The sequence below is a fragment of the Ambystoma mexicanum genome, chromosome 1q (assembly GCF_040938575.1).
Source record: "Ambystoma mexicanum isolate Mex_15411 chromosome 1q, UKY_AmexF1_1, whole genome shotgun sequence".
NCBI classification, from domain to species: domain Eukaryota; kingdom Metazoa; phylum Chordata; class Amphibia; order Caudata; family Ambystomatidae; genus Ambystoma; species Ambystoma mexicanum.
In genome coordinates, this window is record NC_090922.1 from 1,371,561,273 (window position 1) to 1,371,582,235 (window position 20,963).

Below are 20,963 nucleotides of genomic sequence, written 5' to 3' on the forward strand. Positions count from 1 at the left end.
TGCTGTCCTGACCCTGTTTTCTGAACGATGGAGGAACTCCAAAGAGGGTGACTCCTTCTCTTTGAATTGAGCCATCTTCTGAGGTGCTGTGAGTTTCCAGAGCTGAGAGGCCCCTATACCAGGAGACCAGCTTCCCATTCCGAGTGCATCGTCGTGGAAAGGCCAAACTCATCCAAATCTTTGCTGGGCACTCAAGGACACTCCAGAGATCCAATCCAACTCGCCCAGACCCACTCGGAATAGTGCCGGACTGTGAGAAGTGAAGAAGATTGACCGGGCAAACAGCGTCCTTTGTTGGTGCTGCAGAAAAGGTGCCAAAAACACAGAGCGACCAGAGAAGTTGATGAAAGCTGTGCCAGCAGATTTACAAAAAAGGGCGTTTGTTGTCCTCTCAGGAGAGACAGACCCCCAGTGGGAGCTGGTCCTATTCAGTCACTCTGGCAGACAAATGACGGGCGGGTGGAGAACTCCTCCCCCACTTCCTGCCTGCCCAAACTCCTTGGAGCCTATGCAGTTACACCAAAGTGTTCCCACCAAAGGCAAAACACACACACAGGCCTCCTACCCCCCAGAATTGTAGAAAAAGGGCTAACCAACAACAACCACGCTAGTAATGGCAAACAAAGAAGGGAGCCCCTGAGTTGGTACTCGGGTGCTTCTATTGTGCTTACCCGAGGCTATAAACATAGCCTGCAGTAGAAAAATCACAAAATAGTTGGTAGGACACGTCCACTGCCAACAGCCATAACTATGAGATTGTCTATGTATCATAAAAGTTACAGGAGCAGAGAGAAGAGTAATACTAAGTATCCCTTTGGCACTCCACATAAGGTGGTGTGTGCCAATCTCTCACACTTTATTTGGAGAGATGCTTAGTAGCTCTATCCTTAATAACTGTAGTAAGTCCAGGAAATAAAAAGGATTTCAAAGGGGGACCCCTAGCAACACTGCCCATAAGGAAGGAGCTGTGGGCTGCCACAGTAAAATATAGATGCCGAGGTATGGAGGAAAAATAGACTCCAAAGGACACTAAAATACAAAGGGAAAAGTTCTGAAAGACAGAGCGCATAGGGATGAATGCGCGACAAAAGGCCCCACTCATTGAGGATTAAAAAAAGTCCAACAACAATTTCTATGGGCCTCACTAGGAGAGGGGATGAAGCATAGAAATGATAAATCTCCCCAACACTAAATGCGCAGTACATGCAGGCCTCAAGAAGTAGTTAATTCTTCCCTGGGGCGTGAACTCACTATCACCCCACAACAGAGAAAATTAGCCAGACCTCGCAGAAAGGCATATGCAGTCTAAGTTGCAACATTCACACAGTCCAAGACTGAATGCCACACAGGGATTGGTTAAAGCTTAGGGGGCGGATGCCTTCCCAGGGTTTTGGTTGTTCTTTGAAGAGCCAAAGAAAAGATATCAGACCCCAGAGTTTAAGGACAAGACACTGCCCACTGATGGGCCAAAGCACATCTGGTCTGCCGAGTTCCCATAGCCATGTTCCAGAGAGTTATAACAATTTATGTCCCCAGACCGAACAACCAAACTTAACTTGATGATGGTCACAAGTTGGCAAGAGCTGAGCAGCAGGAAAGGAAGAAATACGGTGGTGGAGATAGAATAATTTCAGCACAACACTGCCCCCTGCAGGGTTAATCAAAATCACAGTGTTCCCTATTAATGAAGAAACCATATAAGACCACCATTGCATACAGTAGAACTAATTAGGATCCAATGATCAGTACAACACAACTAATTTTCATTGCATGAATGGAGTAATAACTAAAGACCATTTTATGACAATGCACATTGTACAACTACATTCACATCGATAAATCTACACATTTGCGCCTTTGTGAGAGAACATAGTTTGCAAACTGCTAAATAAGGTCAGAACCAGGACAGATGCAATTGTGAGGACAGTAAGGACATGACGTATTCCTTCCAACAAATGAGTTGCAAAACGAATTGATGGTAAGCAGCTCACAATGGTGAGAGCAGTGTGATGGTGCCAACCACTGAGGTAAATGGGAAGAAACTTGAAAGTAACATTGCATGTGTTACTCAGCCACATCTCCCATAATGATTGGGGAAGACTTTTATAATCGTTAATTTCACATCTACTATTCCTGGAGCAACCAAGTCCATCTGATACATGATTTAAAAGAACTGCCCAATGGAAGCGTGTGGGAATAGAAATGATCTCACTGAACATGAGCTCACTAGCATGTAAGTCATTTTTACCACATGGTTAGGATAGGTCAATGACGTTAGAAAATGTATAGAAGCACCTATATTGTATATCACACCAACCAAGTTGCAATATTTTGTTGTCTTTTTCCTTTTTGTAGTTGCTCTATAACCAGCCATTTTCACTAATCAAATTCGAATGTTTGTTAGATGTTTCGCTACCTTGGCATTTATAATAAATATTGGTTTTTCTCATATCTCGTGCATCACATTTTTGGCTCTTTGGATTTAATTTTATTGATACAAGATGGACTCGCCTTACAGCTTTGTGAATTTAAAGTACAGGTTCCCTAATACACTGGAACTTCATCAAAGTTGTGTATACAATTATGAAAATGTAATATAATTTCACGCCGTCACTGAATGATGATAGTTGCTATTGGTCTACAAACTCATTAGTATTTGATAGGAATCTCCTGTGGTGTTAGCATAAAACATTCTGTCGATAAGCAGTCCCTGTGAACAGTTCCTGGCATGGGGGTGAGTCTTGGATAGTGAATGGAGATGGTGCTTTGGACCTAGAATGCAACTTCCCTTATCCCATTTATTTTTTAAAAGTGTACCCATTTTAGGACCACCTTTAACAACAACCTATGTTTTATCCAGATTGGAAAGCCAAAGAAGGAACGTTCTTGGATGACAAGCAAGTAAAGGATGCCATACTTAATGGTAAAAACTACAAAACACATGCTTTAGATATGCTAGCATTATGGGGTATACAGTCCCATTAGTGCAATAAGAGGAATTTTGGACGCAGTATGGGTCCTGTATAGAGCTTGAGCTTCACACAACACCCCAGAAATATTTGCAATCTGTTGGGCAGCTATGCCAGTCAGTGGTTAGGCATGCAAAATTAAGCGCTATTATAAACAATGGACTTCAATCACACAAGTAGTACACAACTAGGGAAGACTAAACCTAACCGCTCCTGTTAACAACTGGAATCTAAATTAAGATTGGATAAGCAGGAGCTAAAAGGAGCTCCTGGGTATCCAGCATTAAACAGTAACCAGGAGCTACCATTGGGGAATGAGCTAGTACAAAGTGCTCCACAAATCTCACTTCTGCTTAAGATATAAACTTAAAATTTTGTCAATTAATTATGACCCCTTATGCTTTAAAACGTTGTATAGATGTGTACTAATGTTTATACATAGATTGTACCTACTAAATACACAGTTACATTCAAATAGGTGTGTTTGTCTGGCATGATTTGGCCTGGGCGACCAAAAGTAGCTCTTGGTAGCTATTGGTGTCAAGTTAACCAGGCTCTTTTAGGCTGCACGCAGAAGCTAAATAGCTACCAGCTGCCCTCAATTTCAACACCGATGGTAATTACAATCCTGGTAAGATGCTGTATTAGTAATGCAGCATCTAGAAGATCAGACGATATATAAGAGAAGCTTCTATAGTCTACACTAAAACCTAAATATGCTACAACTGGGCATCTATTTGCTTAGAGATGTTATCATAGATATGATTGACACAATTCACCCTGATCTAGCCATAATTAAGAAAGGCCAGCAGGTTGCTGTAAATCATGTACACATGACTGCTGTGCTAGAAACCCTTTCAAGAGCTGCTCCAGATTTGAGATAAAATAACATTTATCAGCACAAGCAAGAAAGCAGTTCCTGTCATAAACTACATGATTGCACAGAGTAAACATTGTGCATCATTGGCTTGGGCCGCAGGTACAACATCTGGACAATCCATGGGGTCTTGAACAATCCAGTACCTACGAATGCCACTCTGCTTTTCCAAGAGGAACATTCCTGTGGTACCCTACTTCAAGCAGCGAAACGCTAACGAACTACTCCCTGTGTGGCACAGGAGGATTCAGTCATCCACCCGTATGCCCTTAAACACTGTGTTAGCAAGCTCCAGATGAAATGCCAAGTCCTCGCAAGAGTAAAGCCCTGTGAACTGGTATCAAATTCTACGCTCTGTACTGTGAGTGCTGTACGTGTTGAGACATTTGTGAGCAGATCAGACCAATGGTTCCTACATCTTCCAGTTCAATTCCAACATGCTATAGTGTTCCTGTGAAAATATACGCTTCATCACTGTCACTGGTCTGGTCACTTGCTGTGGAATAATTCTCCAACCACCAATACATACTGAACCGCTGCAACTGGATGGCTCTACCTTGTATTCAATCACTTCAGCTTTACAAAGAGCCATAAATTGGTTCACACACACTCTGTCTTCAATACAGCGGCAGGGATCGTCTAATGTCTGTTTAAAGACTGGTCAATTGCATTTCACTTGTTTCACATGATTGAAGCAGCAATAATCTCGGCTATCCTACTCTTTCTGTTCAGAAGCCGAAAGCAACTGGAAGCATGTCTGCTAAAATCCCCAAAAGTGAACAGACATACATGAACAGAAAAAAGCCATGTCTGATAAAAGGTGGCCCACATCTTTGGAAATGCTGCAAAATCACTTCTTGCTGTACTCACAAATGCAAACTAGGTTGAGAACAGAATAAACATTCCTCATCTCTTACTCGGTTGAGCAAACACTTGCAATTGCTTATTCTAGTACAGAGACACTCTAAGAGCACCAGGCCTACTGATCTGTTGCACCTCTTAGATATTACCAGTTCCCCTGTGTCTCTCCTGAAGAGCACAGCTCGGAGAGTGCATTGTCGCTAACTGCAGACCCTGGAACTAAACTTCTGCAAAAAAAAGGACACTGATGCATGAGTTGCTGCACAGATTGAGAAAGAAAATCTCCGTGTGGAAATGGTTCCAGTCCATTATCATACTCACATGAGGCTATTCTAGGTGATGAACCATCACTGCCATCCCCATCACTTGGTTCCTACCAAATAGGAATTTCTTTCCAGCCATCCTTTCTACAAAACAGAATGTACCTGGAACTGTACCTTACTTTGTATCTGAACTTTCACCATCATTAAGAACGAGCTCTCTTGGCTGTTGAGACTGGAAAATCATCTGGTTCATCTAGACGAGCGACTCATACGGTGGCCAAAAGGTGTGTTATACTCTGCACCATCTTGAAACCAGAAACTTTTTTTATTGTTCACAAAGATTCTGATAAGGCACTTCTGCATGTTCTCCTGCATAGCTGATGGAACATCTCCAAATGATATTGAAAAATGGCAGTAAAACCTTTTTTCCCCCCTCTTTTCTCTTCCTAATCACAATTTACACAGTTTCAGAACAACCCTAGCTTTCCTTATCTTGTTTCACTGTTCATGGGGGGGTGTTTGCATATTGTATGCATCAAACTTTGTTGAATGCTTTACAAACCAAGGCAAGCTATTTTAAGTCTGGAACATATGCACTGCACTTGGCACGCTCCGAATTGTCTCATGACTTAGTAGGAACGTCATTGTTTGTCTTCCCAGTTCATCCCATCCTTCACTTCACCTCCCCCTGCCCTGGATTCTTGTTTCAGCACTTGCACATACCGAATGTCTCGAGACCTAGTAGGAAGTTTATAATTTCGTTTTTTCTCCACCTTCCTTTGTCTTGATGCTCCATGAAACACTTTGTGTATAGGTGCATTATAAATACCCAATGGCTGTTCATTATAAATACTCGATGGCTGGTCTGTTGATGGCACAAAAAAAAAATGATAGGGGCTACAAACTGATCTCTAATAGCACCCCGTTGTCACTCATTTAGACTTTGACTTTAAAATTGAAAGCACATGCAGGTAGACCTGAGAGGATCGTCCTGTTACTAAACCTGTACTGGTACAAGGCCTCTTCAGCAGCAAAGCCCTTTGTTGGGCAAATACTAGCTATTATTGATGAGGCAATGGGAACCTGGCCTATGCTTGAAATCCTCTAGTGGTGATTTGAACATTCATTGTTTTGATGTTAACTTTAAACTTATTGAAGATCGTGCTCCATTGGCTAATTCCCAAGTTCTGAGAGGCTTCCAATTGTGGAACGTTTTATCTAACAGGAACATCTTTTTGATTAATGGACACATACCATGTGACTGTCCACGTGATCATGACATTGTCAAAGTATCTATTAAGGCGTGGAGTGAGACTAAAGTTATGAAAATGTCACCACCATTAATCTTGGATTTAGGTAGAAACTGGTTAAAGTTGCAGACAGCTCCCTCTGGCGTTGGAGATTCATCAGACGGAGTTTTGCTTCTGCTCTCCATCATTATGACGCAGAAGTAGTAAAACGTAAAAAGGCTCTGAATAGAGCATTGAAAGTGAACTCCCGAAAAAATACCCAAGACTCTATTGAAAACTCTAGGGTCTTGAAACAAAGGCCATTCATTCATCACGTATCAACAGGATGCCGAAAAGATGCTGAGTATAGTGTCCACCAAAAATACAGCTGAGATGTGGAAGGTGATGACCTCCATTGACACACCTGAGGTGTCTTTAATATCTAATCCAGTACCATTTGAGGTTTGGGAACTAACTACACTTCAGAACCTTGTTTTCAACCACTACTAGTCATGTGTCTAGTAAGAATGAGCTTATAAAAGGAGATAGGACTTTTCCGACACAGATCAGTGATATTCTAAACCTGATCCATAAGGTGAGTAACTCCAGGGCCGCTGGCCCAAACGGCATCTCTAATCTAACGTTGAAACAAGATCCAGAGATCCAGAGTGCTGGGCAGATAATATGTGCCACTTGTCTGAAGAAATTAACAGGTCGAAGAAAATTCCGAATCCTGGACAGCTCAATAATCATTCCAATCTTCAAGAAAGGCGATAGGTCTAACCTAATCACCTATAGACCTATCGTCTTGCTGAATTCGACAGAGAAGGTCTTTGGCTCATTTACATCTTGGATTAAATCCACAAGGCATTTTGACCCCTGGCAATCTGGGTTTGTAAGGGGTTTGGAGACGTCACTCAACCTTTCATTGACTAACATCTTCAAAACTAGAGCGAAAAGAAGGAATGAGCCCAAACTATTTCTGGCTTCGATCGATCTAGCCCAGGCCTTTGATACCATAGGCAGACAACTTCTAGGGGCGAAACTCAAGGCCTGGGACTGCCCAGGAGATATAACGGAGGTACTGAAACTGCTTCATGAAGATACTACATTACGAGTGAGACTGGACCGGAAAGGCAACCTGTCTAATTCCATATCTACATTTAATGGCCTTAAGCAGAGATTCGATTGGCACCGGCCATATTCAATTTATTAATTTCGGATATCAATAAGGCCCTTGACTTAGTAAGATGTTTCCCGCCTCGACTGGCTGGTATAGCGGTGAGTCGGCTCCTTTACGCAGACGATTTGATCCTTCTGGATCAAACCCATTTGTGCCTTCAGAGGCAACTGGATGCATTAAATGGTTATGTGAACTCAATTTGCCTAAGAATTGATGTGAAGAAGTCAAGAATTCTTATTTTTGGTCGTAGGGAAAAAAGGACAAAACCACAACCAAAGCATGGTACCTTAAAGGAGAAAGGATTCTTGAAGTAAGATCTCTAACTTAACTGGGCATGTGCCTCAATGACAGTGGGGTTGACTCCCAGAGGGAAGATATGTTACAATCCAAGGCTAAGAATCTGGCAGCCCGGCCAGGTTGATAAGCGCACGTTATTGTAAATTCTCTTTGGTCCCAATAATTGACTTCTATCGATTGAAGGTCACACCCATCTTGACATACGGGGCTGAGGCTTCATTTACTTTGTCTGCTGCCGTCTGGTTAAAATTGGACCGTATCTTCTGGAAAAGAGTCCTAATGATTCCCAACTGTGTTCCCATACAAGTTCTAAGGACGGAATTGGGCTTAACCGCACTATATGCCCAGACTGTGTGGAAAACATCCTTTTTTCGGAAATGTTGTATTGAGACCTATGAAGGAGGGCTTGCAGCAATTAGAAAGGCAAAGACTGCCTCCACAGATGTCTTTAATGGTCTGGAGAGAGGCGTATGTTGACATTCTGAACAAACTGAACAAGTGAAAAAATTGTATGATTTATATTGAATAGAGACGTTGGACTTTAGGCGAAAATCCCAAATATATGGATCTAACTGCCCAGACATAAGGACTAGGGGTAAGCCCGATCTGATCAGATTCCCCTGTCGTTCCAGTCACAGTCAATTCATGCGCTTCATTTTTGTATTTGTTTCCGACAAAGGAAGTTCTGGAAGTTAGAAAGAAAAAGGAGCCAAATATTTGACTGTAAAAGGGAAACCCTCTGTCATTTGATTCTAATATGCCCAGGGCTGGGAACTATGAGATCAAAGTGGTTGGGGGAATTTGTCGAACAAACCACTACCTTGACGGTCGAAGACTGGTGGACAAAGCTGATTTTGGGGAAACGAATGAGCGTCTCCCAGGCTTTGTTAGGTTTCTTAAAAGAACCATTTGCAGTTTTGGAGGGTCTTGTCTAGAGGTCAATGTGACAAGAGATCTCTAAAGTGTTCTGGTTGTTGAGTCCTCTCAAAGTTGGAAGTGGAAGAAACCTAAATATGGTTTAACAGTGGCATCTGTTTAAAATGTTTGTCTCCGCTGCCTTACACCTTTGTTGGTCACTTTTTGCCTTTTCTTTATATTCATTAGTTGCAATTGTTATGCGTATTTGCTCTATTTCATGTTTTAACTATTATGAGGTTGAGGTTTTGTCTTTCTTCCTTTGTTTTTTAATCTTATTTTCTTTCCTTGTTTTTTAGCTTATGTTAATGCTAAAAGGTTTGTATTTTAAACCGAATGCTAATAAAAAAATAAAAAAATAAAAAATAGATACAAAACAAATAAACATGCAGATTTCTTTTCTATTGAGTTTGTCTCGCGTTTTAGCTGCAACACAAAGACCTGAGCATGCCTGAATGAGTGTTTCATGCACACTTTCGTTGCAATGTGAAACACATTTGAAACCTTTTGCTATTGCATTGCATTTGACCTATGAAATACATGTTAATTGCAAAAGGCATATCGAAATCATCATTACTGACCATTCTGTATTAAGATTAACGTGCATTTTTTTTTACACAAGCTTCTCAGAACACACACACATACTTTTCAGAATCGAGCAAGTTAGTGGATACTCCTTGAATATGCTTTTTACACAATTCCTAGACCCTGAGGTGACTTTATTTACAAGGACAGTAATGGCATTTATACATCACTTTGCAGATTCTGAGGTTGCAGATAGGAAAGTTTTAAGGAGGGAAAAGGTTAAACAGGTTCTCAGTATATGTGAGGACACTTTACAATCTTCCAATGAAATCTAGACCAGCCTTTCCCAGCAATAATTGTCTAAAACAAGTTACCGCCTATGGAGGGACACACAATATCAGTCAATGGGCCAGAAGAGTCTGCAGGGAGCCAGGACAGCCAAAGTTAATTTGAAACAGTCTGTGGTGCTGAGGCACTTCTTAGAATCAAAGTCTTGCACAAAGTTAGAGAGTTTGTAGAAAATTTACTTGTAGGGTCACAAACTGTTAAGCCTGTGAAAAGCAGAGTTGGAATCAACTCTTAAGGTAAGCCATTGGAATTCCCAACTGAGAAGAGCACATCTAAAAGACAATGAGGTAAGTACCCCAAGTCTAAACAGTACCTCTGGTTTGAAGAAGAGGGGTCCAGCTGGATTCTGTCCTGTTGTAGCGATGCAGACCCTGTGTCCCCGAGCCTCAGTTGTGGGGACAAGAGCGAGGACGTCTGGAGGGCCCCTGCAGCAGCACTTTGGAGGTCGTCGGCAGCTATGGGCTATTTTTAGTTCAGCAGCACTTTGCGGTTTCAGCACCTGGTAAACAGCACCATTGCAGTTCTCAGATACCGATTGGGCTTACTTCACTCCTTGAATCCAGAACTCTGGTGAGGGTCTCGAGCTCTGGTTGTCCTGCTTCTGGAGGTTCCTTAGGAGACTCCTGGAGCTTCTAGACGGATTTCAGACCTTGCACTCGACTACAGATTTCTCGACCCCTAGCACTTGGTTCTTGCAGTAACGAAGAAGTACAGCCATTCGGGGAAGGTGGTCCAGTGGAGTTAATCTCGGGGTTAGTTAATTCCACTAACCCAAGGTAAGAAGTCATCCCTTCCAGAGCTTCTCTTGTCGATCAGAAAAAGGAGTTTCAGCACAGCAGCAGGACTTCACCGGGCAATTCAAAGGTCCAGGAGGATGCAGCAAGCTTTGTTCCCTGTTTCTTCGTTGGGTGTTTCTCCCAGTGGTCGACTCTGCCTCTAGTCCCAAAACCTTTGCCTTTTAAGCAGGTTTCTCTCATTAATGCACAGCCTAGGCTGGCAATCACACAGCAGGGACAGCCAGCCAGCCAATCACGACTGGATGCATTCAGGCATTCCTATAGACAAAGGAGGGGAAGTTTCTGGAACTTCCCTCACATCCTGCCTTTCCACCAGTGGCGGGTTTCAGGGCTGAAGCCCCACAAAGGCAAACCAAACCAAGGGCTTAAACCTGGCTCAACGCACAGAGTAAAACCCAAGAAAGACCTCACAAACAGAAAATGGTGAAAAAAGAAGACCGGGACATTTTGCCAAAAATGATCACCCATGGATGCTGTACTGCAGCTGAGGTATCAGTCTGTGGTAGAAAAGCACAATGGTAGGAACATTAAACCACTGCCACCAGCCATGTAAAGTAGTGAGGGTAACATAAAAAATGTTATATGAGAATGTAGGATAGGGGGCTACTAGGTAACCCCCAAGCACTCCACATGAGATGGTGTGTGCTGGACCTATGTGTGCTGGATCTATAAACAGAAAATGTAAGTAAAGTTAATTTCACTGTACTGATCTTTGGGTACAGTAGTTCACACAAGACAAGGTATTTAAACCTCATGAAAAATCTGAAGGGTTTCTCTGACACTGCACTGAAGTTGCTGTGTGTCACCATACAAACAGTAGATGCCTATGGAGTTTGTCAGATTCTGAAAACAGTGAAAACACATAATCCAAATCAGGTCAAAACACACGAGAGAGTGAGAAAAAGGTCTCACTCCATCCAGGGTTAAAATTTAAAAAGTTCTTAAGTCCAGCAGACAAGTGGGTACTGACGGTACAATTATGTATATTGTTTTAAAATAATTCACAGATAACACTTGATTAAAGGGGCAGTATGGTTAAGTTTCCCTTAAAAAAACAGTTCAAGGGACTTCACGGTTACCTTTCCCTTTTAAATGATTATTTTTTTTAAAAAACATAGCATGTAGTTTCAATTATTCTTCGGGGTACCTTTTACTTGCAATGCAAAACAGACCAAAAAGAATTGCTGGCACAAAAACATGTATGTTAACAGACTTTCAAAAAGTATTTGTGCAATGAAACGGAGCTAAGAATATGAGTACCCCTTTTAGAAATCAAATGTTGTTTTGCATTGCGGCCCGAATGTCCCCTTTTTCAAGTGTTTGTTCATACCATGGATACCCTCTTTAATGTAGGAAAATAAGTATGTGAAACTGTAAAAGATTCTGTGGAGTTATATTTACAGGCAAGTTTCTTCATTTTACTGACTGCACTAATTACTTTTTTCTTGGTATGTAGATCCCCTTACGACTTGCCCATCTTCACCAAAAAAAATAGCTGTTGCAATCGTTCACAGAGAGATTGTGGACTTGCAAAGAGAAGCTAACAGACAATCGTTGGGGCCATGGCTGGGCGGGTGCATATTCACACATACATAAACATATTCGCTTTCTTTTGTAATGCCACAATCTCAGCAAATAGTTCTCTGGTCTCAACGCACATGGAGACCTATATCCCCAGAATATGGAGTAGAGGTGGGAAAGGGCTATGGAGTCACTACAGTGAGTAACTTTTTTCTTATCAGTCATCAATCACCACTGTATCACTTATTACCAACAGTGCAAAGTTTTACATTCCTTGTAAGATTAGTTTTGTTTTTAACATTTATTCTGGTAAACCAAGTGGGCCATCTATCATTACCATCTTGGGTGTTTTGCGTGTTTTAATTATGTGCTCACTGTTTGTAGTCTCATGATTGTGCATCCTCTTATCCTGTGCGTAGGATTCAGTTTTATCTACATTTGCAAACAAGAACATCACTGATTTTACCCCTCATTTAATGCATTCTGAAATTCTCTTTCCTTTATCAGATCTTACTCTCCTTGGCAGCTACAGACCAAAGAATGCTGAGGTACGTAGGTAAAGATGCTATGAAGTGTGTAGCATTTTAAATAAGCCTTCCTGATAAGAGTAACTGTAACTTTAAAAAAAAAAAATGTCTTTACATTTTTTGGGCTGCAATATTTACTCCACCACCTGCCTTGAATAAAATAATTTCTTAAGCAAGGGATCCTTCCCATGTGCACATCCATCTCCATTAACCTGCCTGTGCTCCCTTAACCCCCACCAATGCCCGGGTACAGGGGTTGGAATGCCAATATATCTGCCAATGGGTTCTGAAAGTACCCCCTTATAGGCCAAAATTGTTATGCTTGTCATTTGTCTCATGCAATCAGTTCCTGTTATTTTATATTAGAGAGAAATATAGCTCTTTGACACGACCTACACTCTACGAAGATGAGCCCACCAGACCCACGTGTGCCCGGAGCAACGGGGAGCAAGGTCCAATTAGCATCCAACCTCTCCTATACAAACGAGTATGTCATAGGGCTTTCCCCAATCAACTACTGCGATTTGTACCCTATTTGAAATGTCACCACTGACGATGTGTGTTCTTTTAATGTGTTGCCCATGTGTTGTTTGGCAGAGCGCTTGTGGGCAGCAGAGTTCTTTGCTTGCTTTTACCACATATACATTTTGTTTTACTTGCAATTGTTCTCTTGGTCTCATTCCCTAGCGGGGTGTGTCTGTTATTTGGTCTCAGGTATACGTGCGCTGCAGGGTGTGAGCCTTCATCCTTTTACATTTTCATATGTACTTGTCCCTGCACTTCTAAAACGCTCGGCACCCTAGATATCTCTTGTGGGAGATGTCCCTTTTCCATTTTGCTTTTTTTTTGTACACATTTGACTACTTGTTATTTTCAGTTTTTTTAGGAATATGTGTGCATCTGTCTGACAACTTTCTGTGGCCATAATGCTGTGATATATGACAGACAGTACAATGTTAATATAATTAACCTTTTTTAGACCGTCTTTGTATTTATGCATTTGGGTCAGCATCACACATACTTGGCTTTTAGGCAATTATTTTCAATTCTACACTGTTTTGCCTTTTTAGCTCTTTCAAGGATTATTTTAGTACCTGTTTTTGTGGATTGTCAGACCCAGTATTGAGCGAGGGTTCTAAGATGCCACGCTATTATAGTTAACAGGGAAAAAACATTTACATGTAGCAAAACTCAAATCAAGTTAGGTGGTTGACAAGTAAGGCTTAGATTTAAGGAATTATGGCGGTGGTGTAATGATACAATAACACATACACAGCACTAAAACTCAAGTTAAACAGTAAAATGTAAAGATGCACAATTTGACTTAGACCCATTCTATGATAGTACAATGTACCTGTGATTTTTATTACAAACTACTACTTAAACACAATGGGTGTTCCCATTTGAGAACACCAATACTTTTAAGGCACTTAAATATGATTCAATTCAGAAACCTAAGAAAACGGTGTGCAGTACAACCAGTAAATACATTTGAAACAGCGAAATTCAAGGTAAGTATTGAGAAGGCAATGACAACCCTTTAATCCTACCATATAATATAAGGCCCCTAACACTTTAAAAGGCCTTCCCTGCTAAGATGAACAGACATAGTTCATTGAAGAGTCCCAAGAAGAAGCCTTTGTAGGGAGGCAGGAGTCGTTAGAAGTCGAAAAACAAGTTTTGGAAAAGCCTACAGGTGAATAAAGATGTTCCATGGATGTGAAAACCAAGGTAAGTACTAAAGTTTGGGGGTTCCTCTCCCAATCCCAATAATCTTGAGAGTCCAGGGGGGAAGCTTTAGCTAGGACTCCACAGATCACAACCAGGCAAGGGGGAGGTAGGGTCAAGACTTTGCACCTGTACAACCATAGCACCCAATGGCAGGAGGAAGGGTGGAGAAAACCTCTATGTGGGCTTGTCTCCCTTAACCAATTCCACTAGACTTCACTCCTGCGGTTCCTAGATTTGCTGGGCCCACTTTTATCATTTGTTCCATTGCAAGGGAGTGATGGCGTCATGAGTGCAGTGGTCATTTTCAGTGTCTGGCTATGCAGTAGTTCAGAGTTCAAGTGAGACGGTCCCTGATGGGACAGCTGGACGACTCGGTCATCCCAAGATATATTCCACCACGAGTCCCACAACAGCCAGCGACCCCCCCCAGGATTCAATGGAAAGAGGGCAGCAAGCTGTGGCCAATGACTCACGCAGCAAAAAGAAGGAAAATGCTCCTGGAAGGACCCTCTTTGATTTGGAGAGCAGCAACTGCAGTAGGTTTGTCCTTGGGCCACAAGCAGGAGGCCCGCAGAGATGAAAGGTGAAACTCCTAACGGAGACCCATGCACAACCAGCACCATGGACGGAGCTGGTCATACGAAAGGAGGGGACTGTGACACCTCTGAAGGCTCCAGAGGGCAGACTCGGCATGCAAGCGTCTGGAGATGTTGTTTCCACCAGCCTAAGGGTCAAAGCACCAACAAGGGTCTTCAGGAGATCGGTCAAGAGAGACGGGGCTTCCCCAAGACTTTGCTGGAGATAATGCTGGAAGTCTTCAACAGCCGTCCACAAGTCTTCGGCTGGCTGCAACTCTTTTTAGTAGTGTTGGCTACAACAAGGTTCTGAGGAATGGCTGCAGGAGTCCACCTTTTATCCTAGATTCTTGCCAGGGTAGGCCTCCGTTCTCCAATGGAAAGGATCTGCACCATTCAACCTGGTAAATGCTATCGAATCATGGACAGCGTTTTGCCCCACATCTGTCCGGCAACAGACCTCTCTCGCTAACGTGTCATGTTGCTACAAGGAGATATGGAACAAATATGGTTTTGCGCTCGAAATTGTCCAAGGTGAATGGCTTCCACCTTGTCACTTGTTCTGAAAAACTAAAACTAAGGTATGTATTCTCTGTTTGTGTCTGCCTGTTAAGCCAGCCGATCAAAAAGTGTGATGCCGGTTAGGACTGTGGGAATATTACACCTTATATTAGCAGAAACACACAGGGAATGGAAGAGAACTAGGAGTTTGAAAACTGCTGAATGGAGAATCCCTGTTCAAAATGAATTAAGGCTGATCTTGGATAATATTTGGAGATGAAAGAGGCCTTATCCATGGGGCAGCCTGAAGCAAAGTTTACCCGACGCAGATCTGGTTTTGTAGAGGGAGAAAGAGACCAGAAGGGGCCTAGGTGAATGTGAATTGCCTTGAAACTCCTGAGGGTTCTTGTTGGCCCTGTGTCTTAAAGAATTATCCAAAGGTGTGTATGAAAATCCCCCAATGTATTTAGATACAGGCCCTCTAAAACTATTCCTCAAATTCCCAGGCGGCTGTGGACTGGAATGGATTACCATTAGGGGGAGCTCATTCCAAATAGTATGGTTTCATACTTCAGCGTGCAAATGCAACATTGCGCTCTCCATATATTTTAAGCCAAGTGAAATCTGATTTCCTAGCACGCAGTGGCTGATAAATGATCACTTAACGGAAAGGGAATAGGATGCTGGAGCTTATTAGTGTGAAATACATCTTGCTTTTGTTGCAAATAAACTGAACCCAGAGCGATTTCACAGTTCTAGTGAAAAACTGGTGCTACCGATGCACACGCTTCATAGTCTTGACAGAATTTATAAATCAACACCTTTGAAAGCTATAGATATTTAAAAAGACAGATTGTAATGAAAGGACGTTTCACATTTCCATTTCCTTAGAAAATATGCACTTCAACAGTACAGGTTCACCATTGCCTGTGCGTTGAAGTGCGGGTACCCCAAATTAAATGCACCAAAATCATTCAAGGTTTTTGGGGGTTGGGAGGCATTACTGTTGTCCTTTCAGAAAGTCAAACTCTTGGGTGGATACACAGGGTAGATAAATCAAATGGCTGTGTATTTTAAATTGATAACACAGCTCACTAGAGATATTATTTTATTTACATGTGTGTGCTAGAAACCCACAGCATCATTTACACACACAGGGAGAATTAATTTCAAATGTGGTTCACATTAATGTTTTACTATGCAACCATTCTTTGATACCTACACTACAGTAGGCTACTATCGTTGGGACACATGTTGGATCTGCGAGACAGGTTTCAGTCCGTTTGTTGGACACATCAAAGGAAGAGCTAAACCGAGCATGACACATTTAAACCTCTTGGTAAAATAACTGGGGGGCCATACCAGCAACAGAGAACAGCCGCCAATCAGTGCTCTTTTCGTGCACACTGATACGGTCAAGCTTTAGTCTAGTGCAGCCAGATATCAGGTGCACCCAAGAACCTGAGTATTTGCTGAAAGTGCTTAAGGAGCTGTGTGATTTTCCACCAAGAACCCGACAAAACATCTTTCACTGCTCTAGAAGGAGGCTGTAGGACTCCTGCAAAAAAGAGCGATCACGACTGTGCCAGTCAGTCGGGTCACTCACTGCTTTTCATTGTGCCCAAAAAGGGCAAAACTAAAATGCTATTACTATACCTCCAACCATCAGACAAATGCATAAACCCCCCAAAGAGTCAGAGTAACTACTCTCTTAGAGGTAATTCAACTTTTAAAAAGGGGGGATTTTATGGCAACGTTGGATTTGAAAGATGCATTCTTTGATATTTCAGTGTTCCCACCAGAGCACCGCAAATATCTGTTCTTTTTCATGTCATGGTGCTTCCTTTCGCAATTGCATCTGCTACACATGTCTTCACAAAGTCTTGCAATGGTAGCAGTCAAAATATACCAGTGTGACCTTATCTGGATGACGTGCTAATGACAGGAGATCGAGTTGAAATCTGTGGCAAACACACACAGAAAACCACAGATCTCCTTCATCACCTTGGTGAACAATTTCTAAGAGCCAATTTAGATCCAAAAAAAGCACAGCTTATCCCATTCAAGAAAGGATATACACGTTGTTAGCCCATCTCCCTTGTTACAAAGCTGGTCATTAGATAGATCAGAAATGTTATGAAGCTGCTGGGCGTGATGGAGTAATTTATTTTTATCATTCCCTGTGCACGGCTCAACAAGTGCCTAATGCAGCAATGGATTACGAGCCAATGGTCACATGGGTCTGGCGAATGGGTCAATCTAGTGGTGGTGTCCCAAAAGTAGTAAAGGCGCGTCCATCATGGACGGAGGCAAATATGTTAAAGCAATCCTTTCACCAATCTGCCAATGCAGGTAACCATTAACAGATGCTTCACTAACTGGTTGGGGGACTGTGAGAAGTAACCTGCTGAGGGTACTCAACAGGCACACAAACTGCTCTACTCACTGGTTGTCTGAGGGTGACGGAGCCCCATACGGAGAGAGAACCACAGCAGCAGCTAAAAGCCAGTGATGGGACGGAGTCAGGGGCATAGGGTGCTGACTCTGGGTAGGGGAGTTCCAACATGCAGCTGAGGAACACTGCACCGTACATCTTCACCTCAGTCTGACGATCCCCAGGTTTGACAGGAACGACTGCGCCCGTCTGGTGGACCAGATTCAGCCAAGGGGACATTGCTGGCACCATGGCGGCAGTACTAGAGGGTGAGCAGCACGAGAGCCACCTGATCCGCAGTGGCAGACACAAGCCACAGACGCTGCATGTATACAAGAACAATGGCGGACATATGCCGCAGACGCCACATGGATCCAAGTAGGATTCCTGTTTGGATGACTGCCCAATTTCCCCAAAAAGGGACATATTCAAGGAGACTAGTGTGGAGTCTATTGGTCTAAAGGAAGCACACAGGGATTGGTGGGTTCCTAGGGTATAAAACGGGAACTGAGCAGGAATAATATTGAATTACATTCTGTCTGTTCTAGGAGGAAGGAAGGTCAAGAGAGGACTCCTTGGCTGGAGTGGGCCTGCAGATTGGATTAGGGCTTTTATTGTTACATATTCACACTAAATGTATATAAAAAAAATAAATATGTAGCTTACTATTCACTCCAAAAAAGCCAAAATATTAGGGGGTAGTTTGAGGCCGGGTACCTTCCGCTTATGATACTCCAGATTTATCCAGCTAGATGTACGGCCCTTATGGTTCTGCATACCTGAAAGAAACCAATTCCACACTCTTGCCAATCAAAATTGTAGTATCATATGATACAGTATGCAGAGCAAGCCTAGTCATCCCTATATGGGGAAGGGAGATTGGATCATTTTTCTGGCTACTTGCTAATATACCTGATTTGGTGGAACATATTTATAGTAAATATGTGGCCAAGGGGCAGAGCCAAGGGTCACAGGAGGATTTTGCAAATGGATACAGAAAGGGATCAGAGCTTGGGTGGGACCTGAAAAATCCATCCGAGAGGTTCATTTAGTCCACAAGATTTTATTTAATTATTCAAATGTAATTGACCCACGCCCAATTGTGTATTTAAATACTGAAACCCTTCGCAACAGAATCCTGGCATTGGGGTGGAGGAAGGGGTTCTCTCTCCAGAGAAAACATAGTTTTGCGGTTTGTTTCAGAAAGTAGAGGATCTCCTGGAATCTGTTTGTCCTGATTTATAAGGAGTCACAGATTTGACAAAAGAATTAAAAGACCTTATGCCAGGTAGCAGCCCTACGGTCCAAAAGTAGAATGTTTTCCTAGAAAATTCCTTTTCATTTGGATTCCCTTTCCTCTAGCCCCCTTATCAAAAGAATATTAAATCCATTTAGGATGTCCCTTTTAATTTACTCCCAACTTGAAAACCAGAATATTTTGTTACTCATGTGCTCTGAATAGAATCCCTTTCTTACTGGAGTAATGTATTACTCTCTGAAGTAACATTTCGCTTTGCACAGCCCATTGGAATCTTTCAGTCACATTTCTCATTTGTTTGTTCTAAATTGCATGTCATTTTAAATGGGGAAATGAAAAAGAGCACTCCTGAATATAAACAGTAAAATGAAGGTGCCATTGATTAGAGTATCACTTTTAGATTCGTAAAGCCATACACCGCCCTTAAGTTGTATGTGATATATTTGCTGATAATTGTTTCTTCATGTTGAATCAATTTTATCGAATCTTTGTAGTGCATTTCATTCTATGCAGACAAGTATATATTTCGATTAGTGAACTGTAAATTAAATATCTGAGCATGTTATATAGAATTGGTTATTCTGGCCTGTTTATGTATATATGGATCTTTTTGATATTATGAAAATCAACGGTCTGTTCTCTGATAAAAACGGATTAGTGAAATCCTGAAAAGACACCTGCACGGCGCTCCCCCACCCACCTCCCTTCTCCGTCACAAGTATTTCCCCTCCCACTACCCCCACACAAACGTAGACATGCAGACAAACACAAAACACAACACTTGCATTCTTTCGGGCCCTGCCACGCCGGTCAGCGCCTGCACTCACCCTGTGCATCCAGGGGCGTGAGAGGTCGCTTTAGAAAGACCGCTCTGAGCTGTATAACAATGGTATTGTTACCCGTCACCCTGTGCGGAGAACCGTCTAAGTGCCGCTTAGTGCATCTCTATTCCTAACCCAAAAGCCATGTTTTCCGTGCCCAATAGCCCTAGTTAAACTGGTGCTACTCCTCGCCAACTCCAGTGAACCCAAGGGTCAATCGCTCGAGTGCCTGGACGGGCCCTCTGATAATTAGGTAGGGCTGTCCAATTAAGTGCTCACCCATTCCTGTCCCCATACCGGTCATGCTTGCTTGGGTTAAGTAAATAGTATATCTTTGTTCTCAGCTGTATGGAGATCTGTTCTCTAACAGACTGTGCTCTTGTCAACCGGGTATTAGGTGAACTTACCTTGTGTTTATAAATACAACATTTAGACTAAAAGAGAACATTGAACACATGCACAGAAATAATGCTTCATTTAAAATGTGCTTATTTTATCTGTCATTTGCTTTAGTGCCACTGCTTTCTTTTGGTGTGCCACGGCTGTGTACACATAGAATGCTGCAGGGACACAGAGCAGGGCTAGCATAGGACATGGAGGACCACATCCAGGAAATGTGTTTCATTTTTGTTAATGTATTATAAGTCTGTTTTGTGAAGTCCATGGGCTGCATCGACTGAGGCGACATTTAATTAATGACCCGCATATCCTATCTGTTCTTCTATAAACGTTGCCTGCTTTCTTTGTTTTTGTTGATAGATTAGCACAAAGCCTACCAGGGTGGACCATGACCGCTCTTTTGACCGCCTTGATGAGCGCTTGATAGCTGGGCCAGCTGGCAGGCAGTCTCATTCTGCCAGGTCGTTAATGACCCATTCAGCCCCATCATCAGCTCAGAAGGATCCCCAGACCCCGGTCTTAAATCGATCTTCACTTAGGGAAAGGTAATGTTTGCTTTCTTTGTACTCTTTTTGTTAATTGCTTTCCATCTTTGTTGGAATTGCTGCTTGGTTGATAGAAAAGCACTGGCAATAAATTGACCAGTGACAGCAAATAGTAGGATGCTAAATGTGTCTGTCTACAGCATCCGTTTGAATATTCAACTAATGTCTTAGCTATTTGAGATGTGATTTTTTTTTAATTCGGTGAATTTTTATACTAATTGGTTTTGTATTAGAGTTGGCATGGTGACATATGAGAGGTTCCATGTCATGTTATGCTGAGAATAGTAACCAAGGCTGAAAAGAAAGTGAAAAAGCAAAGTGGTAAAAAAATGTGAACAAGAATTTTACTTTTTTTCAAAATAAAATATAGAAATGATGTGTATATAT

The 20,963-nt window shown here is 42.2% G+C and overlaps 1 protein-coding gene across 5 annotated transcripts in view; it reads left to right on the forward strand.

Moving 5' to 3' along the window:
* Positions 1–20,963, forward strand: part of SPATA6 (spermatogenesis associated 6) — a 264,385-nt gene that overhangs the window by 66,693 nt on the left and 176,729 nt on the right. For all 5 annotated transcript variants that reach the window (XM_069642233.1, XM_069642235.1, XM_069642232.1 and 2 more), the window contains exons 4-5: positions 12,293–12,333; positions 20,392–20,576. In XM_069642233.1, coding sequence (XP_069498334.1) covers positions 12,293–12,333; positions 20,392–20,576 — 226 coding nt within the window. The remainder of the gene's footprint in view (positions 1–12,292; positions 12,334–20,391; positions 20,577–20,963) is intronic.